This window comes from Tenrec ecaudatus, chromosome 1 (genome assembly GCF_050624435.1).
Source record: "Tenrec ecaudatus isolate mTenEca1 chromosome 1, mTenEca1.hap1, whole genome shotgun sequence".
Taxonomy (NCBI): domain Eukaryota; kingdom Metazoa; phylum Chordata; class Mammalia; order Afrosoricida; family Tenrecidae; genus Tenrec; species Tenrec ecaudatus.
This window is the reverse complement of record NC_134530.1, coordinates 50,053,119-50,079,720: the sequence shown is the minus strand read 5'-3', so window position 1 is coordinate 50,079,720 and position 26,602 is coordinate 50,053,119. Positions and strand designations below refer to the sequence as shown.

The window sequence follows — 26,602 nt, the reverse complement described above, 5'->3', positions numbered from 1 at the left end:
TCCATAACAGGGAGAGAGCAGTGTGTGTTGAGAAACAGTTGGGATGGTGATTTTTTGGGGAGGGTGGGGGCACGTGCAAGGCCTCCAGTGCCAGCCACAAGTTGTTGGGCAAACAAAATTTAAAGATGATGGTATCGGCACTTTCCCCACAAACTTTTTGGAGCCCCTTGTATGTACGGCTTCTCAGAGAAATGAAGGAAAGGCCGGGCTCAGAGACTTGGTTGTGCCCTGGGCACGAGGTGAGGGCGCTGACCACCTGTCCCCTCTGCAGGACGACGACCGGTGTGAGGAGTGGGAGCGGCACGAAGCCCTCCACGAGGACGTGACTGGGCAGGAGCGCACAGCGGAGCGGCTCTTTGAGGAGGAGATCGAGCTCAAGTGGGAGAAGGGCGGCTCCGGCCTGGTGTTCTACACTGACGCCCAGTTCTGGCAGGAGGAAGAAGGAGGTCAGGCTTGCACTCGTCTCTCGGGGTGACTTCCTGGGGGTGGACGGGAGATGGGCGGATCAGTGGGATGAGCCTCCTATTAAAGGAGAGATTTAAACATACATGCCAAAGCGCTCAGTCCTAGAACACGTATCTCACTCTGTATTGAGCTCAACAGAACTGCGCGTCCTCAGCCCGCTCTGGTGATGCATTTATGTCTCTGCAGACTTTGATGAACAGACGGCCGATGACTGGGATGTGGACATGAGTGTGTACTATGACAGAGGTAATGGCCCGGGTGGGGCTTGCAATCCTGGGAGGTAGAACCTAGCCTTGGGCTGCTGCGTAGCAGAAACTGAGACGTGACGGGCCCTCGGGGTAGCCCCCTAAAAGGATTTGTCTGTAGTTGGATGTATCCATGCTGGTGGCAGGCAGAGCCTCCTCAACTCTGTGCAGGAGGAAGAGCAGGTGGGCACCCCACAGGGAGTGCTGGGTCTAAGGGGCCGCCCCCGGAGAGTGGGCTGCTCAAGAGCGTAGGCTCTGGCTAAGAGTGTAGCGTCTGGGGTTCGGATCCCAGCTCTGTCTCTGCGAGCTCTGGAATTCCTCTAAGGTTCTCTGGAGGGGCCCTGGCTCTGTGCTGGACGACAGGCCACACAGAAACAACTTGAACGCACTAGCCGCTCCTGCGAGGAACATGGGGCTTTCTGCTCCCGTGAGGAGGGAACAGCCTCAGAAACCCACAGGAGCAGATCTACTTGGCCCTCCCGGGGCCCTGCGTAAGTCACAGTCGACTCGTCACCACCACTTCCTCATGGGTTAAATGGTAGAGACATGGCTCCTGTCTGTGGCCAGTTCCCAACCCAATGAGCAAGGTCGGGTGATGTCACAGCCCCATAAAAATAAATCTACAAAGGGGCTCTTAGAAACCTGCTTTCCCCCACTTCCTATTGAGAAGGACCATCCCTGAAACTAGGCTGTGTTTTCTCAGATGGTGGAGACAAAGATGCCCGAGACTCTGTCCAGATGCGTCTGGAACAGAGACGCCGAGATGGCCAAGAGCGTGGCTCTGTAATGGAGGGCCAGGTGGGCACCTTTGAACGTCACACCAAGGTGAGCACTGTGCCCACTCCATCAGCCCCTCTTCCTTTCCCTGCCCAGTACCTTCCCCCTCCCCCCGCCCCCCAGAGCCCTGTCTGAGTCATGTCTCTACCCTCTGCAGGGCATTGGACGCAAAGTGATGGAACGGCACGGCTGGGCTGAGGGCCGGGGCCTGGGCAGCAGATGCTCAGGGGTGCCTGAGGCCCTGGACAGTGAAGGCCAGCACCCCAGGTGCAAGCGTGGATTAGGGTGAGTGTACTTGAGGGGCTGCCTTGGGGGCCTAAGCCATCCTTTCAGCTGTAGTTTCCATGGCCTTCTCACTGTGGGATGGGTGCTGGAGACTGGATAAACTTCAAAACAGAATGATATAGGAAGCAGGTATGGCCCTTTGCTTTTTTTTTTCCCCTTTGATTTTTTAAAGCCAAGCATTACGACATAGCAGAATTAATGATTCCTTATGAGTCTCTCACACACATGTGCACCCCTCTGGGTTTGAGGGGTTTGACCTTGATGTGCTTGCCCTGAGGGAGTTGTGAAGTCCTGGAGCAGGTGGTAGCGGAGGGAACACTGTGAGGCCTTGGGATGCTGGCACTGCCCGTTGGTAGATGAGGGCGCCCAGATAGAGTCAAAGGCTTTGCCTTTGGGACAGGAGCCCTGGTGGCATAGTGGATTACACATTGAGGTCTAACTGCAAGATCAGCAGTTCAAAACCACTGCTCTGCTGGAGGAAGGTGTGACTTTCTACTCCTGTCAAGGTTTGTAGTCTTGGAAACCCACAGTTCTACTCTGCCGTTATAGGGTCGCTAGGAGTCAGAATGGACTCAGCGGCCTTGAGTTTGTGTTTTTGGGTTAGGGATAAACCAGATATGGTCGAGTTACTGTCCTGTTCTGAGGTGTGTGAGAGAGGGGACACAGAGTTCTTCTTTCTTCAGATACCATGGGGAGAAGCTACAGCCGTTTGGACAACTGAAGAGGCCCCGCGGAACGGGCTTAGGGCTCATCTCCACCATCTATGATGATCCTCTGCCCCAGGACCAGCAGGAGTCACTGCTCCGCCGCCAGCTGCCCACCAGCATGAAGTTCCGGACAGATGTGGCCTTTGTGAGGGGCTCTGGCTGTGCCGTGGACAGTGTCTCAGAGCTTGAGTGATAGGCCAGGCAGGACCCACCCTTTGACTGCAAGATACCACTCAGCCTCATCTCCCACTCAAGTGCATCGGCTGCTGGCACACAGGCAGCATGCAGCGTATCCAGGGTGCTTTGTTCTGAACTTGCCTTCTGGTTCTCTGCCTCGGGGTTTCAAATATATATATAAGCCCTGAAAACCTGGATTGACCAAAGTGAGGAGCATACCCTTCCTCGAGGCCCTTGAAGGGGTCCCCAAGAATTAAGGGGACCAAGAATGGAGTCCTGGGGAGTCCACAGCCTCTAATCCTCTGCCCGTCTGTCTGCACGAGACTGCCAGAGAAAGCCCGACCTGCGACCTAAAGAAGAATAAAGTTTACGACCAAGTTTTTCTGTTTGTCTTCTGATTTGGGCCTGGAGGAAGTTAGTGGAAATCTTTTGAAAGATCCCTGCCAGCACTTAAGAGGTTAAGTCGCGGCTGCGTGGCCACGCCCCTCGCGGCTACTCTCGCGTCACCTCCGTGAGGGCGGGACTTCCTCTCGCAGCCACTCCCGCTTCCGGCGTGCACTTGTCGGTGGCGGTTCCTTGGCTCGTCTTGCGCCGCTCACCTCCCGGACCCGTAGGAGCCTGCGCGGCCTCGGCGAAGCGCCCGCGGACCTTGTCTCCGGCCCGGATCCCCCGCCGGTTTCGGGCCGGCCCACCCTGCTCCGCACCGGGGCCGGCTTCTGGCCATGGCCGGGGCCGCCCCGACCCCGGCCTTCGGGCAGGTGGTGATCGGCCCGCCCGGCTCGGGGAAGACCACGTACTGCCTGGGCATGAGTGAGTTCCTGCGCGCGCTGGGCCGGCGCGTGGCTGTGGTGAATCTGGACCCGGCCAACGAAGGGCTGCCGTACGAGTGCGCCGTGGACGTGGGCGAGCTCGTGGGGCTGGGCGACGTGATGGACGCCCTGCAGCTGGGGCCCAACGGCGGCCTGCTCTACTGCATGGAGTACCTCGAGGCCAACCTGGACTGGCTGCAGGCCAAACTCATTCCCCTCCGCGGCCACTACTTCCTCTTCGATTGCCCTGGCCAGGTGGAGCTCTGCACGCACCACGGCGCCCTGCGCAACATCTTCTCCCAGATGGCGCGGTGGGACCTCAGGGTGCGTCTTGGATCTGGCAGGCCCACTCTGGAAAGGCACTGTGGAGGAACTGGGACTTAAGAGAGAAGGGCAGGTGCCCCCTACACACACAGCCTCACATAGTGAGATGGGGGGACCCGCACAGTTGCTTTGGAATAAAACAGGCTCGCACCTGTTGTGGCTCCGCCACTCCCCCTGACCTTGGCGTTTCCATCTGTGGCCCCCAGCGCTGCATTCCTGAAAGCAGAGAAGTGATGGTGGGGAAGGTGGGTGGTGACTATTGTTAAGTTAGGGGGAAGAAGGGAGTCACTCAGTGGGGTGCAGGCCAGCTGCTCTGCAGGCCAGCTGCTCAACGGGAGGTTCAGGCCAGGCACCAGGAACAACACTGCATGGGGGGGAGGGAGGGGGGGCGTGCCGACGACCTAGTACTAAAACAGAAGCCAGAGGAGACTGGTGGGGAAGGCTTAGCTTTCACTCTGCCCTCAGGACCCCCACCCAAAGGAAGGGTAGGGAGATAAAAGCCCTGACTTTGCCGCCTCCCCGGGCTGCTCTCATTCTGTCCTCTGTTCCTTCGATTCCAGCTGACGGCTGTCCACCTGGTTGATTCTCACTACTGCACAGACCCGGCCAAGTTCATCTCAGTCCTGTGCACCTCCCTGGCCACCATGCTGCACGTGGAGCTGCCCCATGTCAACCTTCTCTCCAAGCTGGACCTCATTGAGCACTATGGGAGACTAGGTACGGGGCTCCAAGCAGCTATGGGCAAGAGCAATGTGCACGTGTCTCCACAACGAGCTACTTTGAATCATGTGTGCATGACCTGATGATAATGGCCTTAGGCAGGTCCTGAAACCTCCCACGCTGTGTCCGATGGCCTGCTAGTTGTGGAGCCCGGAAGTGAGGCTGACTGCTTCTGGACCGAGCCGGTGGGCGTGTGAGGGTGCCATCTGTCAGGAGCAGGCAGTACCTGCCTGGGGCCAGTGCCAGCATGGAGTGCTCAGCTGAGCTGGGGCATCAGCACCCTAAGTAGCCTTTTCAGCCACAAGAGCCTGAAATGAGCTGAGTGACGGGAGTCTGAGCCAGGGAAGGAGGTTGTTAGGAAAGGGAAAAGGCCAGGGTCTTAACCTGGGACGCTGACTGGTCAGGACATGGAGGCATGCCAGCCCCTTGGAGGAGCCCCCTCAGCCAGGCTCTGGGTCCATCTCTAGGCAACCACAGAAATGTCACTGGTTTTCTCCACTCAGACGTGGAGTCTTCCCAAGTTGCTCTTCTCCTCCACAGCCTGCAGCGCAGGCGGGTACATGGTTGGTGGTCTTGGCCCCAGCTCGGCGGAGTCTTAACAAGTCATTTTCACAAGAGACTGATCCAGACGAAGAGACTGAGGTCCAGAGATAGTATATGCATAGACGCAGGCCAGTTGCGAAGCTTGTCAGCCAGCTCAGGTGGAGCCCCACATCCTGATGTGTCGTGCTGCCGTTTCCAGTTCTCTGGGAGAAGCTCACCAGTTGGGCAGTCCAGCAAATGTCCATGTAAAGCAGACCCATCCATTCTCTTAGGAAATCCAAACCAAACCAAACTCAACGCTATCAAGTGGATGCCGGCCTCTAGCGACCATACAGGACAGGGTAGAACTGCCCTTGTGAGTTTCTTCTAATGAGCCGGTTGTTGCTGGTTGGATTGGAAGCAGAGGTGTTGGTGCATTGACCGCCTGATTTCCCCCAGCTTGCTTTGGGACACACTTAGCAAGCAACTCAAATGCTGGCATTTCCCGGGCCCGGAGGGGCCGTGCAGAACACGGGGGTGGCAAATTCCTTCTTTCCGTATGAGGATTGTATTCAGATAACTGAACCAGGGACCTCAGAATCCTCTTACCTGGTCTCTTCAGTTTACATTGAGAAGGAGCACCCCCAAAATAGGAAAGTGGTTCTCCCAAGAGACAGCCTTCCTGTTGGTTGGTCACCGCTGATGAAGTCTTTATCAGCAGTGGCGAGCACGAAACCCAGGGTGCTGCCTGACAGCTCCCCAAGGTGGGGACTGTGCTCCCCCTTCTGGTTCCAGTACCAACCACAGTTCTCCCTACATGGTCATTGTCATTGTTTACTGCCGTTAGTCGAGCATTTACTTATAGAGTGGGGTTAATCACATTTAATTCTCACAACAGCCCCTTGAACTGTATACCTGCCTGTATAGCTGGCAAAGCTGACAGGTAAAGCCTATCCTCTTTCAGGACTGCCTCAGTCATTGAGAGCAAGGGATGAAAGAAAATGTGCTCTCTGGTCTTGAACCTGTGGCCAATGGCTCTTGGAATCAATCAATATATCTCCCCCTCCATCTCCCTTTCTCTCCTCTCTCTCCCCCTCCCCCTGTAGCCTTCAATCTGGACTACTACACAGAAGTCCTGGACCTCTCCTACCTGCTGGACCACCTGGCCTCCGACCCCTTCTTCCGCCACTACCGCCAGCTCAATGAGAAACTGGTGCAGCTCATTGAAGACTACAGCCTGGTCTCCTTCATCCCTCTCAACATCCAGGTACTAAACATCCAGGGACCAGGCCCCTTCCCCTTGGCTGTAGCCTCTGACGGTGCCTGGGACCTCAATCTGTCAGGGGACAGGAGGCTCTGAGGACCCAGTCAGTGGGCTTTGTCCTGACCCTCATTATCACTGGGTCTCCTTGGGGCTGTGGTGGGTAGAATTTTAATAGAGGGCCTAGCAGGCTGTGATGGCTTGTCTGTTTGGTATTGAGCTAACTCGTATCCTCTTCCTAATGCCATACCTTTCTCCTCTAAAATGAGGAAATTGGTAATGGCTACCATTTATGGAAAGGCTTCTTCGAGCCAAGCACTATGCTAAGGGCTGAACGTGCATTACTCTCCTGCCCATCAGCGAGCTGGGTTACATGTTGGGCTACTGGCCACAGGGTCAGCAGTTCAAACCACCCAGCCACTCAGAGGGAAGAAGATGAGACTCTGTTCCCGTAAAGACTTACAGCCTGAGAAACCCAAGGGGTCAGTTCTCCTCTGTCCTACAAGGTCGCTGTGAGTCAGGATCAACTCGATGGCAATGAGTTCGGTTTGCCTTTCCTATCAGCTGGTGTATGAACTCTTTCTTACCACTGTTATGTGGATGAGGAGACATCGGAGCCAGGTTATGCAACATGCATGCCCATCGGGTGCATCCTGTAGCTAAGCACTGGGCCAGGTCCCGGAGGTGCCTCAGTCAACCTGTCCTTGACCTCCAGGGGTGTACAGTCAAGTAGAGAATGAGTGAGTAGGCAGTTCCAAGATGCTGTCATTGACCAATCAATAGTTTATTTAATGGATTAAACAAAGACAAGGCTGAGGGGACAGGGAACTGGGTTAATAGAAAGGGACCAGCCCAGACAGAAGGCGCGTGCTCCTGCATTGGAAAGGCTGCGGCCAGTGCAGTCACTGAGCGCCTGGTGTAGAGACTGTGGCCTGGAAACCTCAACTGTGGGGTCAACCTTCACCAAACACAGCATCAAAAAAGGCTTTTCTTAAAACTGGTGAGATCTGAGTCATCGTCGGTGTGCGTATGAGGGACTGAGGACGAGTTTGTTCCAATCTGGGTGGGCTGGTGGCCAGGGCGGAGGGCTTCAGCCAAGCCACAGAAGCTGCCTGTCCAAAGGCATGGGAATGCATGGGTGAGGCCCATGTGTTTGGAGACTGCGAGCCGTTGGTGTGGCCTCCATTCTGCACACCTGGGCTGTCATTCAGAGCTGTTTCTGCCGCCCCCAGGACAAGGAGAGTGTCCAGCGAGTGCTACAGGCTGTGGATAAAGCCAATGGCTACTGCTTCGGGGTCCAAGAGCAGCGCAGCCTGGAGGCCATGATGTCTGCCGCGATGGGAGCCGACTTCCATTTCTCCTCGTATCCTTGCTCTTGGGCCTCCCTCTTCCTGGCCCCAGCCAAGAGGGCGAGCTGTGGGGCTCGGGGGAGGGGGGGGTGGAGGGGCACAGCTTTGTAGAGGACTGGTTCTCTATTGACCTGTGGGCTCCCTGCTGACTTTCTTTGATGGTCAAGGTCTTCGCAATGCTTCCATTGATCAGACCCGAGCAGGAAGGAAACAGATGGGATAACAAAGTCAGAGGCCTGGTAATAAGAGGGCAGGGAGAAATGCAGGGGGCAGGCTACTTGGCATGTTGAGTGTGAGCCGGGGCAGGGATGCGGGGGTGGTAGGCAGGGCTGGCATGGAGGGCCGAGAGCCCTGCTAAGCCATGTGAACTTAGCCCCGCGGGTGACGGAGTGAAACTCGCGTCGTGCTGTCAGTGTTAGAAAGAGGCCTCTGTTGTGTCTTTGTCCTCTGGCGCTGCTGTGACAGAATACCCTGAGTGAGGGCGTTCAGACACAGTCACGTCTTCTCTCCAAGAGGAGGGTAGACGTCGGAACTCAAACGCCTGCTCTGCGGGAAAGCTTGGACCCTGTTGGCTGCCAGCGAGGCCCGTCACTTGCTTTCAGCTTCTGTTCCTTGCCTTTGGGCAGACTTGAGGGCGTGGCATCTCATTTCCCCAACTATGTTTGCTTCTTGCTGATGCTTCCCCTTTATGCCTCAAAAGAAATGTTCTTTTTTTTTCAGCCCCAAGGAAATGATCTTAAGGTGCTGCTGACATTTATACTGTGCGTGTGACCTGTAAAAGGGACCCTGTGGGACAGAGTTGATCTGCTGCTGTGGGCTTCTATAAATCTTGACAGGAACAAGTACTCTCAGATAGTGGCTGGTGAATTTGAACTGCTGACCCTTTGGTTAACAGCCCAACCTGTCACCCTACCCACCAGGAGTCTTCAATATTAAGATCACCTTACGAGTGTATGGGGTGATACCTGGGGGGTTATATCGCCTTTGTTGGTGGAGGGGTGAGGTGGTACCCGCAGTTCATTCCATAACAGTGCGGAAATGCCTTTGAGGGACATGCCTCAGACTGAAGGTGGTCACTTTCCTCTAGGAGGTGAGGGGTGCGCTTGGCAGTGAGAGTAGAGAGAAGGGTGTGGGCTGAACACACCGGGAACCCTGTGCATCAGAATCGACTGCTGGCGCCCAGGTGGGTGACTGGCGGGTATGGTAGGTGGCGCTGGAGCAGAATGTAGACTCCAACATTTCCCAGCATGGACTGGGGGTGGGGGTTGGGCTAGTGACTGAGGCAAATGAGGCGTGGATAGCCTGTCCTTGGGGTGGGAGGTTGTAGCCATGCTGCTGTGAGTGGGGACAGAGAGGGTGTCCAAGAGGCAGCTAGAGCTAAGACTGGTGTAGGGGTGAGGCCAAAAACCTGGGCAGAGTGGCGAAGGGCACACATGAGGCTGACATGGAAAGCCAAGCCTGAGCTGATGGTCTCAGAGATTTAGCATCTAAACACAGGTGTTCGATACCAAGGGGGCCTCCAGAGCCCCCGAGCATGAAGGGAAATAATGCTCAGCAGCAGTGTAGTGATGTGTGTCAGACCCCTTCACACAGGGGAAGCCAAGTTCACTGGGGACAGAGGAGTCCTCAGGGGCAGCCTGTCTAGTGCGGGTGCTCAGACGCCAGGTACCGTTGGCAAGATCAGCAGCCACGGAGGCAGCAACTCAAATCGTGTTGTCTCCACGCTGCCCACACGGTATCACAAGCCCAGGCACACGGTATGCTGAGTGATGGTTAGGAATTTTCTGGGTGTTTTATTTGTATGCATTTGTGCTGATTTCCCATCACCCCCTTCTCATCCAGCTCCATCCCGGGCGGGGGCGGGGGGGGGGTAAAGGAGAGCTTTTTGGAGGCTGTGCGCCTGAGTTGCATCGGGTCTAAGTGGCGGTCAGGCAGGCTAATTCAGAGAGGAAGGAGGCTCAGGACAGAAATCAAAGTGCAGGCTTCATGGTGGAGGCGTGTTTGGGGTTGAGAGTAGAAGGGCGGCTCCGGGTCAGGGCTTTGCGCTCCAGTCGACTGGCGGTGGACAGAATGAGGGGCTTCCTGCCAGACATGAGGATCCTCGGGGCCGCCTTGGGCAGGAACAAGGCCACCCTTCCTGAAGAAGGTGGAGGTGAGCGACAGGTTCTAGAGGAGAGTTCTGATTGGGGTGAGATGGGCTTTTAAGGGGCTTTGTGTTCTTTGAAAAGAATGCATCTGCAACCAATTGAGAAAGCAGGTTTCCTTACACTCCGCAAGGACACAGGAGAGGCGGGAAAGTAAACTGAGAAACTAAACTCCCTGCTAACTAGTAAGTGCAGAGCCTCAGCTGTCGCCCCGCCTGGTGGCTCCCTGTGGGAACAGGAGGGAGGGTGGGGACTCCCGGGCTGAGGTGCCCTGAGGCAGATAGGCTGGAAGGAACCTAACGGCTGGGAAAGTTCCCCACTTGCAGTGTCTCCTTGAACCGCCCTTGGCCCCTCTCAGAGCGGAGGCAACGGGGTTCTGGAGGAGGCACAGGTGCCTGCTTGCAGAGGGTTAGCCTCAGGTTATCGATTCGAACCCTCCCCCGTTTCTCAGTCCATGAGGCTGCCTGCTCCCGCAGGAAAGATTGAAAGTTTTGGCAGCCAAAGAAGCCATACACTGTCTGTCCTTTGGGTCTCTGAGGTGGCAGCAGCAGCGGGTTTGGGGTCAAGAAGAGGCCCAGGCAGTCCTGGCAGTGTGGTGGTGAGGCACAGGCTGGCGTTCACTTCTGCAGACCCCCACTGCGGTGGGATGGAGATTCCAGCCAGGGAGCCCTGTGGTGCAGTTTTGTTCTAAGGCCACTGAACTGAGTCCACTTGACAGCAGTGGCTTACAGTAGAGTGATAGTCCCTCTCGGGATGTGTTGGGGACAGTTGAAAGCTAGCTGTCCCTGGCGGTTAGAATTCGAGTCCTGCGCCTTAAGTTCTAGTTCCCAGCCAATCCCCACCAGTGACCGCCAGCTCAGTCTGCAGTGTGGCAGCCTGGTCCTTAGTGACGCTGGTACTGAGGTCCGAGAGAGGTCAAAGTCACTTCCTCTTAGCGCCCCTAAGTTCCCTCCCTCGCCAGAAAGGTAGAAGTTACAGCTGTTGGGCAGACGAGTTGTAAGTGTACCAGAGAAGCCGTTGTCTTGAAGCCTTTGGAGCAAGGCTGCAGCTGGGAATGAGTGGGGAATCGGGGTGGGAACCCTGCATGCAGTCTGCTTCCAGAGCTGAGCACCGGCCAGGAGAAGGTGAGTGCTTCCATCCCAAGCCCTGTGGGGAAGACATGCCGGAGCACTCGGGTCCCTGTGCTTTGGGGGATTTCTTGGGCCTAATTGGTTTCTTGTGCCTGTGGCCTAAAGCTATGAGGCAGAGGAGGAAGATGGCAGACACAGTTGGGGGGCGGAGGGGGGGGGGGCGTAGTGAACATCATGGGGCTCAGGTCCTGCCCAGACCAGCTCCCGCTCCTCCTGCTTCCAGTATCCTCCTTGACAGGCTGTCTTGCAGCACACTGGGCATCCAGGAGAAGTACCTGACCCCCTCGGACCAGCCAGTGGAGCAGGAAGCCAGGCAGCTTTAGCCACAAGCTGGGCCCTGAGCCCAGGACTCAACCTACAGGCTGGGGCACAGAGGCTCCTGGCGGAGTGGATAGCCCAGCAGGCTACAGAACCAAGAGCCAGTCCTACCTGCCAGAAGCGGGGGCAGCAAGGAGGCAGTTTTGTAAAGAATGACTGGCAAGAAAAAGCCAAACAGCCCTGAGCAGAGAGCCCACCCAGGCCCTCAGAAGCCTCATGAGCTCCGGGCCAACCTACAGCGCTGGCTTCAATATAAGAGTTTATGCTTTTTGTGGCTTCCAGACTTTTCCTTCCGCATCCAAGCCCAGGGGATTGGAACAGAACAAGGAACATCTCTCCCCTTACCTGCGGGGCTACCTCGCCCTCATGGCTGGCTGCTGCGTGAGGGCTGTGTGTGCCCCAGGAAGGCTGCCGGCAGAGCAAGGACCCTCTGGCCCGTGTGTGCAGTCCTTCGTGCTCCGAGTCACACTGTCTACCGAGCTCACCACGGCGCTTCACTCTCACCGCTGTTTATGTGACAGACTTCCTCCAAAGAAAGTTTCCGTTTATTGTGGTGATTAAAAGCTTACATTAAACATGAAGTTATGTACATGAGCTTATTTAAAGAAAAACATTAGGTATATGTTTATTTTTATGAATTTATCAAAGGTTCAGGTTTTTTGTTAATCATTTTATTGGGGGCTCATACAATTCTTGTCATTATCCATTGTGTCAAGTGCATTTGTACATTTGTTGCCATCATCATTCTCAAAACATTTGCCTTCCACTTGAGCCCTTAATATCAGCTGCTCGTTTTCCCCCTCCCTCCCCACCCCCTCACCTCATGAACCCTTCATCATTCATAAATTGTTATTATTTTGTCATATGTTACACTGTCTGACGTCTCCCCCCACCCTCTTCTCTGCTGTCCATCCCCCAGGGAGGAGGCTGTACAGAGTCTCTTGTAATCAGTTCCCTCTTTCTACCCCACATTCCCTCCACCCTCCAGGCATCGCCACTCTCACCACTGGTCCTGAAGGGATCATCTGTCCTGGATTCCCTGTGTTTCCAGTTCCTGTCTGTACCAGTGTACATCCTCTGGTCTAGCCAGATTTGTAAGGGAGAATTGGGATCATGATAGTGGGGGGGAAGAAGCATTTAAGAACTAGAGGAAAGTTACGTGTTTCTTCGTTGCTACCCTGAACCCTGACTGACACATCTCCTCCCCTCAACCCTTCAGTAAGGAGTGTCCGGTTGGCTGCTAATGGGTTTTGAGTCTCCACTCTGCACTCACACATTTACAATGACAGGATTTTTTGTTCCTTGATGCTTTGACACCTCGTGGTCACACAGGCTGTTGTGTTTCTTCCATGTGGGCTTTGTTGCTTCTGAACTAGATGGCCACTTGCTTACCTTTGAGCCTTCAAGACCCCAGACGCTGTATCTTTTGACATCCGGGAACCATCAACTTTCTTCTCCACCTTTCCTTATGCACATGGTTGTCTTCAGTGATTGTATCAGGAAGGTGGGCACCCACTGATAAGATTTTTAGTTCTTTGATGTCTGATAACTGGTCCCTTCTACGCCTCATGGTCAGACAGGCTGGTGTGCTTCTTCCACGTGGGCTTTGATTCTCAGCCAGATGGCCGCTTGTTTATCTTCAAGCCTTTAAGACCCCAAAGTATCTGTTTTACATGACAGTTTTTATGAGGGTGTGATAAAAACTGGCCAGATGGCTCGAAGTTGAGACAGACAGACATGCATACGGTGCTTTGCTCTTGCGTCTGGTTGGTGCCAGTTCGCCGTTTTGGCCAGTAGGTGGCAGCACAGGCTCGCTCGAGGTTGCAGCCTGGCGGCAGGTGACCATGGACTGCGGAAGGCGGTTGGGCTAGGAGTCTTAGGACTATGGAGGGTCCAGGGAGTGTGTGCAATTTTGTGAGGGGCGTGCGCACACACGGGCCTCCTGCGGCTCTCAGAGCAACCCCTAGAGGGAAGGTGGGGAATGTTACAAAGCCCTATTTTACAGTTTGAATGTGGGTCAGCCTGGCGAGCTAGGCCCACTTGGCTGACTGTCCAAGTGCCCCTCCTCTGCTCACTTGTTTGTGAGAGGTCCCAGGGCCCCCAGACAGCATAGCCAGCAGGAGAGGACACCACAGCGCCTGGGAAGCTCCACTGGACAGCTACCGAGTCTAGTAAACTCACTGCAGTGGCAACGAGATGGGGCACCTCCGTTTGGCCTTGCCGTTTTGGACGCCAGAGCAGAAGGCCTCTGAGGAGGCCCCTGTGGCTGAGGGTTGAAAAGCAGGGACCTCGCTCCCACGCCTGGCTGTTCGGGGGATAATGACTGGGTACTGCCCTCCAGCCGCTTTCATCTGAGGAGTTCAAAGCACCTCACCCCTATTAACACCCTGCACAGTAGGTGGGGAGTATCAACAGAGCAAGCTAGGGAAACTGAGGCCAGGAGGCACAGCCTGGGGCTCACTGTGAGTCACTGTGGAGCCCGGAGCCCAGGAATCCTGACGCCCAGGCTGCTGGGCAAATGGCTCCTTAGCTGAGGCGTGCGGGTGGGTGCTGCGGTCGTGGTTTTTAATGGTCACCACCTGGCAGAGGCCCTCAGCCTCACCCTCACCAAAGCAAACCAGGCGTGGGGACCGGGAGGCATCAAGAGAACTTTGTGACTCGTATCCAGGCACCCTGAGCATTTGTACTCTGCAGTCACGGAGGAAGATGGGAATGGTCCAGAACTATATTTCAAGCCTTCGTGAGACAGCAAGGGCGCTTTCTCGGTAAATTGCTTAGGCTGACCTCCCACGGACATCATAGTGGTTCCCCGTGCCACAGATGCCGACGTGCCGGGGAAGACAAGAGGAAGGGTCGTGGGGCCAGGTGAGGCCACTCAGGCTGCGAGAGCATCCCCAACATGACTGGCACCTGGCAGCCATTCATTCTAAAGGTCTCCTTTTTGGCTTTCCTTTCCTGCTCATTTGGGTATTGAAGAGAAAACTAAGTCACCTGTAAGCCCTTTAAGACTTTCCCCGCCCCCAGTATCATGTAATTACAAAGTAGAAGTAGATTTAATGGTTACCAGAAGCTGAGGGGGTGGGGGGAAGAGGGCAGAATAAGGAGTTACAATTGAAAACACTTTACATTTTCTCACAAATTTAAGGGGAAATTTTGTTGTTTGTTTTAAATCCAGGGTCCTTGTGACAACAGGACAATTTGTGATGCTTCACATTTCTAGACTCAGAATGTGATTCCTTTCACTGAAAATGTTCTATACAAGTTGCTTTGAATCACATACCATTTGACGGTGAAATGTTAAAGCAAAGAGCGGGAAGCCAAGACATTTGGTCTATTTACAACACACACACACTCTCTCTCATTCCTTTTTCACTTGCAACAAAGACATCTAGAAACTGGAAGCCTCACACCGAGACCAGTAAGGAAGGCTCGCTGCTGTCCAGGCTTTCCCTTGCTTGGGTTCCCAGTCAGTGCTCAGAGCAGCCGCAGCCAAGAACGCAAAGGGGACGTTGCACTGGGCAGAACCGCACAAAGCCTTGAAAGGACTGAGCAAGGATGTCACTCGACGAACTCAAGTGCACCCGCCCAAAGCCATGGTACCAGGCTGTATGATGCTGGGACTTTTCAGTGGAGGAAGAGTTAATATGATGCATTTGAGCTGGTGCAGAACATTGAAAGTACCATGGCCTGCCAGAAAAACAACCAATCTTGGAAGAAAATACAGCCAGAATGCTCCTTAGAAGCGAGGATGGCAGGGGAGGCTCCATCTCGCATACTCTGGACGTGCCATCAGGAGAGACCAGTCCCTGGAAGGGACGTCATGCTCGGGAAGCTAGAAGTCCAGCAGAAAACAATGACGACCCTCGAGGAGATGGCTTGACAGTTACCACAACAATAGGCTTAAGCATAAGGATGAGTGTGGGGCCGGTGCGAGGCCAGGCAGTGCTTTGTTGTGTTGTACATCGCGTTGCTATTGAGTCAGCACTGATTGGATAGTGCCTAACACCAAAATAGACAGCCTTTGTCATGCCAGCGCCATACAGCCCAGGGTATGGCTATCTGTTTACTTCTCCATGGTTAGAATATTGACTAGTCACCGCCATGTTTTACGGAGCCCAGCTGGTTGTGCATGGGGCTGCTAGCCTCAAACCGACCAGCCTCTCTCGGCGATGAGCTCTCATAAGGCTGCCAGCCACAGAGCCCCCAGGGGCAGTCCTGTGTCCTACAGTGTGCCTGGGCATCGGAACATACTCTGTGGCAGCGATGTTTGGGGGGTGGTTTACTATTGCAAATAGCACTATGGCTGACATCTTTTGAGTTTATTTTTCTCTGTAATAAAATTCTACAACTGAAATCGATGACGTATAACCAAAATGCTTTCCAGATGAGTGACTTTAGAGGTTCACAGACAATGCAGGAAGATGGTCTTCCTCGCGGAGACCTCCCGTGGTCATTGGAAATAACTTCCGCAGTGCCATAGAAGGGACTTGATTGGTCATCTCTGTTAACCAAGAGACATTAGGAATCTGAGCTCCAGTGCCAAGTTGGAGGCCCCAACACCGGGACGGTCGGTTCCTAAATGTCATGGGCCTTCGGTGACTGCAGAGGCTTCAGTCCAGACCAAGAAGATTCCGGGGGAGGTCAGTCCTGAAACGCACCCTTTTGCCCTCAGCTGTTCTGAATTAACCCAACTGCCCACCGCTGGCTGGGAAGTGTGATCCCATCGGGCTCTGGGAGGAAGGAGGAAGGGAGATTTTCCAGATTCTCTGCCCTTCCCCAACCCTCCTGAGACAAGGAATGAGTAGCTGCAGACACGTCATGTCCAACAGAACCCCTGTGTGAAGCTCTGGGGAGCCCCTGTTACTTCAGCACCCCAGAAGGAAACACTGCTTTTTTTTTCACCTTGACTGTTGAGCCTTCACCCGCCTCGTCCTGGGAGGCTTCCTTCCTCCTTCAGGAGTCCCAGGTGAGCACCCATCCCCGTGGCGTCCGGACAGCTCTCAGTAGCACCACAGCGGAGGTCTGAGCTGAACGTGTGCAGCAGACAGCTTTCAGGTCGTTTTTCTCTGGATGAGGAGGAAATGTGCCTTTCCTTCTTTCCCTCCCTTTCCTCTCACAAGTTATTTATTGAATGCCCTCATCTGACCTGTGGAATGCTGTCCCTAATCAGACACTGACTCTGAGCCTGAAATTCCCTCTTTATCTCGAGACAAATGAAGAGTTAAATTTCCCAGAGAGGGAGGGGTCAGGGGAAGATTGGGTGGAGATGAGAGATGAATCAGCCTCTGCACCCCCAGGGTGACATACCTGTCTGCTGCCCCCACAGACATTCCCGGCTCCTGACGCAGTGAGTAGGTGGGGCTAAGGGAGTGGGCTCTGAGGGGAGAGGGATTTACCCTGCAGAGGCCTCCTCCTACACACAGCGAGGAGGGTGGGGTAGACCTGTGGACAGGATGGAGAATTGAAGGGGACAAAGAAGGGACCCAAGGTAACAGACACCCAGCTGGGAAACTGGCCCACACCACCCCCTTTCTCATTTAAGGCAATTCCCTTCTTCTGGGCCTTGAGGGACATGCGAGGGAGAGAGGATAAGAAGGCTGCTTGATTCTTAGAAAGTCCAAGAGAGCAGGGCAGCGCAGCATGTGGTTCACACATATTTTTAGTTCATGAAACTCCAATATGCAAAACAGACATATGTGTGGCTATTTTAGCCAAAGCGTGTGGAAACAGGAAACCCTAGCCACTGGGAAGCTTCTAGGGAATCCTTGGAGTTCAATTTCAAAACAACTGGTGTCCTCCCACCCTGAGTCTTGGAATCAGACCGAGTTCTGCTCCCCAAGCACCTTGCTGTTGATGTAACCGTGCCGGCTAGGTTATTTAGCTGTCCTCGTCGCACCTCAAACAGATGTTCAGCTTAAAGCCCTCTTCGCACCTCAAACAGATGTTCAGCTTAAAGCTGTGAGGACCAAGGGCGGGGCCCGCCTGGTACATAGTAGGCGCGCCAGCTGCCCTGGTGACCGTCTTCTCTGGGAACAAGCGGGAGGGCGCTGCTGCTGAGACTATCAATCCTGGCACAGCCGTCTGAAATCAGGAGCGGCTCCAGAAAGACACTGGACCTTGGGCGTGTGCTGGAGGGGAGAAGCAGCTGGCCTCTCTAGAAGCAATCACTGCCACCTGTGACCGCACTGACCCTGCCTGGGCCTCCCTAGGGTGCTAGCGGGTTCTGAGAAGGTCTTGGCCTGTCTCACCACCTCCTGCAGATCTACAGAATCAATTAAGGCTCGGGTCTCTGAAGTAACTAAAAGAAAATGCCTTTGTTTTGGGGTGTGTTTTTTAAGATGGCAGATTTTCCTGATAGCACTCAACAGATGCTCTGGGGAGGGGAGTGCAGAGTGCTCTTTGTGAACCCCCTCTGACCTGCAGCCCCGCCTCATCCAAGGCCACCTCCCTTCCTGGTTCCTGACAGAGGGCCGGAACTGGCATTAAGCCTGGTTTACAACCCTTAGGGAGGATGGTTTGAAACCCCAGTACTCAGCACCTTCTACACTCAGCCTTGTTGGAATCCCTAGGAGAAGAAAGGCAGCGAAAGGAGACGGTGCCATTCTTGGGGAGCTCTCTAAATGAGATAAGACATAAAGCAAAAGACATAGCTATCAACCGCAGGGGCAGAACCAGGTGCATATGAAATCATGACTGAAAAACAAACTCTGCCACCCCTTTGATTCCCACTCACAGCATGCCTGTAAGGTACGTAGAGAGCTGCCCTGTGGGTTGATTCTCAGCCTTCTCCCACGGGGCCACTGGTGGACTCGAACTGCTGACCTTATGGTTTGCAGCCCAGTACGTTAGCCACTATATAAATGTATCTCCGAAGCTCACTCTGCGCATGTGTGTGTTTTAAAGGGAGAATGTCTCAGCCAATGCTGTTATAACAGGAAAACTGTAAGTTTTAGCTTTAATAAGCAAATTTATCCTCTCAAAATTTGGGAAGCTGGAAGTCAGAGTTCAAGGTGCCAGCTTCAGGGGAAGGTCCTTGTCTCTTTTCAACAAATGTGGGGGCCCGACATTCCTTGGTGGACTTCATGTGCCGTGGACTCGGTCTCCATGTGTCTAGGTTTCCAGCATAGGGGCCCTGGGTCCAGAGGACATGTTCTTGTTCCTTGGTGGTAGTCAGGCCCCTCTTTTTTAATCTCCTGTAAGAGAAACAATGATACAGGCCACATCCCAGGGAAACGTCCCATACATCTTATGTAGGATCAGGCCTGTGACCTGAGTCAGGGTGCTGAACCCACCCCACCCCCGACAGCTGATTGGCTGCTCCTCTCACGGGATAATGACATCATTACATAACTGCCAAACCACTGAGACTCACAGCCACGTTGATGTATTTTTTGAGGGGACCTAAGCCATGACAGAGCAGAAAAATCTGCCCCTGGTTTCCCATTTCCACACCTCCTTTCCTAACCCGGTTTTCGGGTAAATGCTGCCCTTTTGATCTTAACGGGTTGGTTCTTCTAAGCCACGGACGGGGTGGGGTGAGTTCTGTTCTCAACCTAAAGGGTAAACGAAAGGGCTATTGTCTTGGGGCGGGGGTCCCACCCAACCAATAAGCCTGGTCTCAATTCAATGATTTTTAATACATTTACAAAATTTTGCAACTATCACCACTTTCTAAACCCAGAACATTCCATCACCCTGAAAACAAACCAACCATCTTTTATCCAATAGCAGCTGCACAGAAACTTTTCAATATCAAATTTAGGCCAGGAAAATCATGACAAGAGATGCTTCATGAAAGCCCCACCTAGAGAATATCTTTTTCTAATATGACATGGACAAAAAGTCTGGGGCCTTTGTGGTGGAAAGTTAGTGCTTAAACGAGCTTGCCTCTCCCCTGCTCTAGCCACCTGGGAGCTCAGTTCCTGCCCCTAGATGCCAACTGTGTCAGCGTTCTCCGACGTCGATAGGCACATGTGCCCACTGTGATGGAGAAGAATGCAGCTGCATTCCCAGGGCCAACCCCAGTAGGAGAAAGTCACCAGACCTGTGTGGTGAGAGAAACCGGTCACTCCCTGAGTCAGGGGAGTCATGCCACAAGCTGAGCCCAAAGTCTGCCTGGTTTGCAACCACACATCTGTAGGGGGAAAGGGAGAAAATGGAGGGGGGGGGGAAGTAGTCAGAAGGTATCAGAGTGGTTCTTCAGCTTCCCCTGTAGGATCACCTCTGACGCGAGTGCTGGCCCCGGGTCCCGTGGCTGTGGCCAGAGTTGGGTTCTGGGAGCCTGAGGAGACCCTCCAATGTTGCCAGCTGGAGGAATGACCATTTGATGTGGGGCCAGCCTTCCCCGTGATGCTCTAGCATGCGAGTCCTCCTCGTTGCTCAGGCTTGGTTATTCTGCTGTTGGCACAGGAATGTGGGACACTTCCCAGACTGGGCGCTGCGAGGCTCAGCGGCCGCTCGCATGTGTCGATGGAACGGGCATTCTGTGTGGTGAGTTAGGTGCGCTGGTTGCTCCTGGAGGAAGGCCCCGTTTTGAATTCCCGCTTTACCGAGGGAGGCGCACGCCGCGGTGAACCAGGCCCGGCGCGCTGAGCGCGCAGGCGAGTGCCCGTGGCCGCACACTGGATCTCGTGGCCTCTTCTGAAAGGACGAGGCCTAGGAAGGTGGCGTGGCTTCGCTAAGGCCGTAGGGCACAATCCCAGCCTCCCTGCGACCGGCTGCCTGGACTCGGGGTACGGTGGGGCACCGTGGCCCTGACGGGCCGCTCCGGTGCACCAGGCCGGTCCTTGCTGTGTCCGTGACTCAAAGGGCGGGGCCCGCACTTTCCATCTGCCCCGCCCAGCGGCGCCGAGAAAGCCTCGCTCAGGTGGGGTCTGGCGGGTGACGACCAGCCTGAGTGAAACCGGGAAGCGCCCACCGCTCCACCTGGGCGGTGGCTGGGGACCGCCTCGCCGCACCTCCGAGCTCCGCGCGGGACCCACCGCGCAGGCGCCGCGCGCTCCGCCTCATTGGCTGGTTGCGCCTGGGGTGGGCGGGGCGGACGCGGAGGCTCCCCGCCAACGCCCCCCCCCACCCCGGTCTCCACCTGGCCCTGCTTCCTGCGCGGAGAGCGAGCCGGGGCTGGCCGGCCGGCACCGTCTGCCGACGGACCTCTGTCCCTGCTCCCGCCCCCGCCGACTGGCTTTTCATTTTGTCCGGGGCCCTCACATCCCGGTGTTTCCCGGTTGCACCCCGCCGCTTCAATCCGGACACTTGACAGGGTTCAAAGCTGGGGTGCCATGCGGCTCACGACAGCGCACCCCGGACCTCTCAGCCCTCGGGTCTAAATCGCCCGCCCGGAGTCTGGGCCCCCTCCCCATGCCCTCTGCTCCGAAGGGGCCCACGGCCCGGGGCCACCCCGTGAGCAGAGCTCTGCAGCAGGGGCTCTGAAGCGAAGACGCGCCCGCAGCCCTGGCACGGCCAATAACCAGAAGACAGGAGGAAGGTCACAGGGGAACTTTATTACCGAGAGGAAACACGGTCTCCCCCAGAAGACATGTTTGCCCTCTTCCTCCTGCGCTTGGTCTTCCTCTCGCAGTCTCACACACGTGCGCGCGCGCACGCGCGCAGCCCAGCCTCTGCCACAGTCCAGCTCTCAGCCACGAGGGTGCAACACCCCTGGGTTCCTAAGGCTCCCCAGGCAACGGGCAGAAGGACAGCAGGAGGGGGAGGAGGGGTCCCCGAGAGCAGAGGCGGCTGGAGTGACCAGCAGTCGGCACCCGGCCTTGGCTGGGTCGGTCCCTCTCCGTGGAGCTATCCGGAGCATGGGGAGAAGGGCGGGCTTCCCGCCCCATGCCAGTCCTCTGCCTGGGGAAGGGGTGGGGAGGGTGGGGGGAAGGGGGATGGCGCGGGGCAGGGCAAGGGGCAGGCGTGGCTCAGCTCTGGGGCTCCGCGGGCGCCTCGGCTGCTTCTTCCCCGGCGTGGTCGGCCGTCCACAGGGTCAGATTGTCTCGCAGCAGCTGCATGATGAGGGTGCTGTCCTTGTAGGAGTCCTCGCTGAGCGTGTGCAGGTCAGCCATGGCCTCGTCGAACGTGGTCTTGGCCAGCGAGATGGCCTCCTCGGGGCTGTTGGCGATCTCATAGTGGAAGACGGAGAAGTTCAGGGCGAGGCCCAGGCGGATGGGGTTGGTGGGGGGCATTTCCTTCTTGCTGATGTCCATGGCCTCCTGGTAGGCTGCCCGGGCCGAGTCGATGGTGCGCTTCTTGTCGTCACCGGTGGCCACCTCGGCCAGGTACCGGTAGTAGTCACCCTTCATCTTCAGGTAGAAAACACGGCTCTCGGCGTCGCCAGCCTCTTTAATGAGGTGGCTGTCCAGCAGGCCCAACACCGTGTCGCACACCCCCCGGAGCTCGGTCTCCACCTTCTCCCGGTACTCTTGCACCTCCGGGCCCTTCTCTTCAGCCCCCTCCTCGTTGCTCTTCTGCTCGATGCTGGACAGGACCCTCCAGGCCGCTCTCTGGCCACCCACCACGTTCTTGTAGGCCACTGAGAGCAGGTTGCGCTCCTCACAGGACAGCTCCTCGCCCTTCTCCACCGTGCCTTTCATGAAAGCGGCCATGTCCTCATAGCGCTCGGCCTGCTCGGCCAACTTGGCCTTCTGGATCAGGCTGGCTCTCTCCATGGCTCTGGGGACAGACAGGCAGGCGGCGAGCTAATTGGCTTCTTCAAGACCAATGCTGGACTGGTGCTGTCTGCCTGCCTTTTGGCTGGGTGGCCTGACCCAAAGGAGCGTGGGGAGGGGCAGGGGGCGGGCCCAGAACCAGGCCCTGCCTCCCTCTTTCCCCACACCCTTTCCGGCTCTTCCTTAAAGGTGAGAGGGGGAGTGAGTCATCGGGACAGTCAGCGACAGAAATGTGGGCGTGAACCCCCACATGCACAGGCACCTTGGGGCTACTGGCTGCCCCCCTCTGTTCAGGACTGCCATTACATGCCCATGTTCGGTAGCTGTTCCAGTTTTAAATCGGATCCTCCTAATTGGTGTTCTTCCAGCGGGGTGGTAAGGATGGCGTCAGCTCCCTGCCTGCTTCAGCCCTGGAGACACCAGCAAACCAGACTCCAAAGCATCCTGAGATCCAGTTCCGCCCCCGCAGAAGGCCAAGCACCTTCCTATCCATGAGTTACTGTAATTCCTACCACGCTTCTGTCAGGTGGGCCGGACTGTGATTCCTCCCACTTTAGAGATGGGGACACTGAGGCCAAGAAGGGGTGAGATGAGTTCAAGGTCACGCAGCCAGTAAACAGAGGCTCAGACTCCTCCCTTACTCCGTTTGTCTCCTCACCCAAGGAGGCCTCTGGCTTCTTCCTGCGTCTAGCAGAAGATGGTCCTGTGTCCTCACTCCTCCTCAGGGTCCTGTCCCCTCTGAATCCCCAGAGTGCAGAGGTGGCAGCTTTCAGGGTACCACTTAATGAGGTGTTTAACAAGCGGCCACTGACGCTCCGGCCCAGCCTTTGTAATTAGTCACCAGTAGGTTGGTCAGACACCTTCCCCATCGCTGCACAATTTTCCCTTTCAAGTCAGTGGCCTGTTGCCACTTGTTTACGGACTTCCCCTCTGGCTCTCCATGCCAGGCGCCCCCCCCCTGGCCCCCCACCTCCACACTGCCTGCCATCTATCAATGGTGCTCGCAGAGGGCGGGGGCCCAGCTCCCTGGCTGGCCCACTTTCCTGCCTGACTCAGCCTGCCCTCTGTCAAGAGCCTGGGAAGCAGGCCACCTGAATGCTCATCCCTTTTGGTCCCATGGGGGACACTGCCAGCAACCTGAAGCTGAGCAGAGGAGGGTGGTGATATGTACCCTTTGGGGTTCTGGGGTAGCCGGGCCAGCTGAGTGCTGCCTCCCACCGGCCATTTGTCTGTTCCCCTGGGTCAGGGCCCTCCCTCTGACCCAGACTTCTCCCTTGTCCACCTTCTGTCCTTGCTCATCTGGGGCCCTCGGTTTGAGTTGGCCACGTTTCAGCTAAAGGTGTCAGCACTGAACCAGTGAGGGTGGATCCCTGCCTACTCTCCTAACTCCTAGCCAGAGCTCCCAGAGGACCCTGGGATCCTGGAGTGGGGCTCCCCTGGCAGGACTTCAGCCAGTCAAATCCACGAAGTTGGATCCCCCTCGCAGGCCTGGCCTGCCCCCGGTTCCTCTTGGGGGTTGCCCTCCTGAAAGGAATCTCAGGGCAGGCTGTGGGGCCCCAAGCTGAGCCCTGACTTTTGCTGTTGTTTTGCTACCAGGAAGAAGCACAGAGACAAGCCTGGACTGATGCTTCGAGTTTTCCAAGGAAGCAGTGGGGGGGCTGGTGGGTCCAACACGCCAAGGCCCCACACACCCTGGACGGGTGCTCACACGGGAGAGACGATGGACAGGAAGCAGTAAACTGTCCGCTGGGGGAGGGCACCTCGACGTAGTGCGATACTGGGTGTTTTCCCCCTTTAGACTTTTCTATGTTCTCTGCAGTTCCTGTCGTCGCGAGCAGTTTGTTAACGGAAGACCGAGCGTAGATTCTGTGCATTTGGAGGGCCTAGGCTCCGGTCCTAAAAGCTGTGGCCTTGGTCCCGTTACGGCGACCTGGCCCTCAGTTCCTGTCGATATAAAAGGAGACTCCCGGGGATTCAGCGAGTTACTAGAAAGCACTTAGCAGAATGGATGGTACCCATGCTGTGGGCAAAACAAAACAGAACAAAACACACCTTTTTCACGAGCCTCTGCGCACACAGCGCTGCCATGGAGCTGAGCCACAGAGGAAGGGCCCCAACCAGACCTCCCGGCGAGCCCAGCACCTGCCCTGGGCAAGTGGGTGAGAGCATCTACAGGGGAGAGGTCCTCCCACAGCCCTGCCTTCCGACCTCGCCATCTAGCACATTCTGCAGGGACTTCCCGTGGCACTGAGCTTCCCCGAGTCCTGGGGGGAAGCTGGAAGGCAGGCAGGCAGGCAGGATCAGGGACTGGGGAGGGACGTACATGGAGGGACCCTTCTCTACACCATTTAAACCAGGGGTCGGACCCTGGTCCGAGCAGGGGGACAGAGGTCGTTCCCCCACCCATCGAAGGGCAGAGGGAAATCTGGGAGCCGAACTGCTTGCTAACTCCTGCGGGCTCTGGCCTGTCGATCCTGACTCAGTTCCTGCTGTCTCAGGCGCCTCCCTTTGCCTCCGGCCTTCCATTTCCCACGTCTGTGAGCCCAGGTGGGCAGGAGGCAGCAGGCCCTGGCGGGGCTGGGAGCTCCATGCAGTCAGATGCCTGAGTCAGCAGGGCAGGAGCTGGGGCGGGAGCCCAAAGGGGCTTTCCTCATGCTGCCTTGCCCCCTCGCCGTCCCTCTGCAGTGTCCCTGCGCCTAGGCTCAAGGCATCTGGGCCGGGAACCAGGCCTTCTCAGGGGTCATCACAGACCTGAAAGAGTCGTGACCCAGGGCAGTGATCAGCTGCTCTCTGGCTCTGCTGAGCACAAGCAGGGCTCTGATTAATACCAGCGTGAGGGGTCTGGTCTGCTTTGTCATGGATGATCTCATTACATAGGTGACCAGATGAGGCCACAGCACCTTCTTTCCTGGGTTGGTGGTGAACCAGTGGAAGTATCTAAACAGTTGTCTTTGGGAGGAAGTATCAGCCCTATTCTCAGGGACTCAGCTAGTGGAGTCATTTCCCCCCAAGGCTCTGCAGTTCAGGGTATCCCCGAGCTTCCGGACTAATCCAGGCACCTGGAGAGTGGAATGTGCGGAGACCAATGAGGTCAGGCTCCGAGATTACATTCGGGCCAGTTTCAGGACTTGGGCACGTTCCGGCCTGCCTCTGGCCTCAGCCCATCAGCATATTGAGCCCCGGATGGAGGATCTCTCAGCCCCCTGCTGGCTCGTACGTCTCTATCTAAGACGCCCACCCTGAACAGATGGACTGCACTCATTCTGAAGGTAGTGCAGGTGGGTGGGGGTTGGGGTGTGGGGTCAGAGGGCAAGCAGAGTCCTGGACTGACTGCTTTGCCTTCGGGAAGACCTCGAGGTTGCCTTCCTCACAGGCTAGGCTGAGAGAACGGGCCTGGTATTGGCAAGCCCTTGGTCAGTGGCAGCTGTAATTACAACATTTTAGCTTTTAGCCTGCTCTGTCTGTCTGTCTGTCTCTGTGGGAGGCAGCTAGAGAGCGAGAAGGTTCCGTGAGAATCCTGCTCTGGGCTGGGCTCCGTTCAGGGGTGTGACAGTTACAGATTGCCCTTCAACCTCTCTCAGCCTGGGCTGAGAGATCAGCTAAGTCTGGGGGATGGGGGTGTCTCCAGGAGTTTGGGGGGGGGAGAGTACAGGCCACCCTTCCCTGGCCCCCTGGCTTCATTGTACCTTTTTTTTTCATTCCCCCCTCCCCCCGCCCCAGGGCTGCACTGACCAGCTGGACAAAGCCGGACGGACATGAGGGTGAGCCGCGTGCCTTCCTGCACTCCCGCCCCAGACCCAAAGTAAAGGTGGCAGCAGACTGTGAGGCTATGGCAGGAGGTGGGGCTTTATTGTGGTGTTAAAATGTACAGGACACAGCAAGCAGCCCCCTGTGCTGGCCCCTCTGCCTCCTGGGCCAGCTTGCCCCCTCTGCTCCTTGGAAGACACTGGCCACGTGAAGCCCTCAGGCCCTCAGTGCTGGGGCCCAGGGGCAGCAGCCTCCCTACTCCTGGGGGGTGGGGGTGGAGGGGCTGTGGGAACAGGGACAAGCCAGCCGTGCTTCCAACAGTCGCCAGACCTGTTCAGCAGCGTCACACCCCACCCCCCAGCGGGCTCCTGAAGAAACTTGCTTGGCTCGATTAAAGCTATGCCTGCTTTGGTAGGTGGGGGGGGGGGGTGTCTGGGAAAGCTGTAAGACAAGATTCCTAGAGTCTTGATCCCGGTCCAATCTGGGGAAGGGGCTCGGGAAGGGAGGGTGTCTGCAAAGCATGATGCCGCTGTGCCCCAGGAGGGGACAGATGCTGCCGATGGATGGCTGTCTGTCCTCCGTCCAGCATGGAGTGGGGTGGGGGCCAAGAGGCCAGCTCCTGCCCCTTGGGGGAGGAGCCCTAGAAAGCACATATGTGGGCTGGGCTCGGGCGCAGACCCTGTAGGCACAGACGGTGGCAGACAGGCCACAGGCTAGGCAGGTGGAGGTTGCTGGCGCCTGGCTCCCCCCAGGCCGCTCCTGGAGAGGCAGAGCGCAGTGGTCCTCAGGAGGTCCTTAAGCCCCCGCACACACTGGAGGTCCCCGGCAGGACAGCACAAGAGGAGAAGAGAGAGGGTTAGAGGTGGCCTGTGGGGACAGGTGCTGACGCCATCCCTGCCTCTCCCTTGGGGCCGGGGCTGAGGCAGCAGAGCAGGCGAGGAAGTGGGCAGGTCAGAGAAAG

At 56.3% G+C, this 26,602-nt stretch overlaps 3 protein-coding genes across 3 annotated transcripts in view; 2 read left to right on the top strand and 1 right to left on the bottom strand.

The window, feature by feature from the left end:
* GPATCH3 (G-patch domain containing 3) overlaps positions 1-3,040 on the top strand; it is a 14,818-nt gene extending 11,778 nt beyond the window's left edge. Inside the window, exons 3-7 of the mRNA XM_075552874.1 lie at positions 272-446; positions 652-711; positions 1,414-1,535; positions 1,645-1,772; positions 2,456-3,040. Coding sequence (XP_075408989.1) covers positions 272-446; positions 652-711; positions 1,414-1,535; positions 1,645-1,772; positions 2,456-2,672 — 702 coding nt within the window. The 3' untranslated portion in view covers positions 2,673-3,040. The remainder of the gene's footprint in view (positions 1-271; positions 447-651; positions 712-1,413; positions 1,536-1,644; positions 1,773-2,455) is intronic.
* Positions 3,041-3,218: 178 nt separating this feature from the next.
* On the top strand, positions 3,219-11,808 carry GPN2 (GPN-loop GTPase 2). Its single transcript, XM_075552885.1, has 5 exons — positions 3,219-3,789; positions 4,350-4,506; positions 6,138-6,298; positions 7,525-7,655; positions 11,166-11,808. Exons 1-5 carry the CDS (start codon positions 3,379-3,381, stop codon positions 11,236-11,238), a joined length of 933 nt encoding a protein of 310 aa, XP_075409000.1. The 5' UTR covers positions 3,219-3,378; the 3' UTR covers positions 11,239-11,808.
* Positions 11,809-20,758: 8,950 nt separating this feature from the next.
* On the bottom strand, positions 20,759-21,983 carry SFN (stratifin). Its single transcript, XM_075538611.1, has one exon. The coding sequence runs from the start codon at positions 21,892-21,894 to the stop codon at positions 21,148-21,150; it is 747 nt and encodes a 248-aa protein (XP_075394726.1). The 5' UTR covers positions 21,895-21,983; the 3' UTR covers positions 20,759-21,147.
* Positions 21,984-26,602: the final 4,619 nt, after the last annotated feature.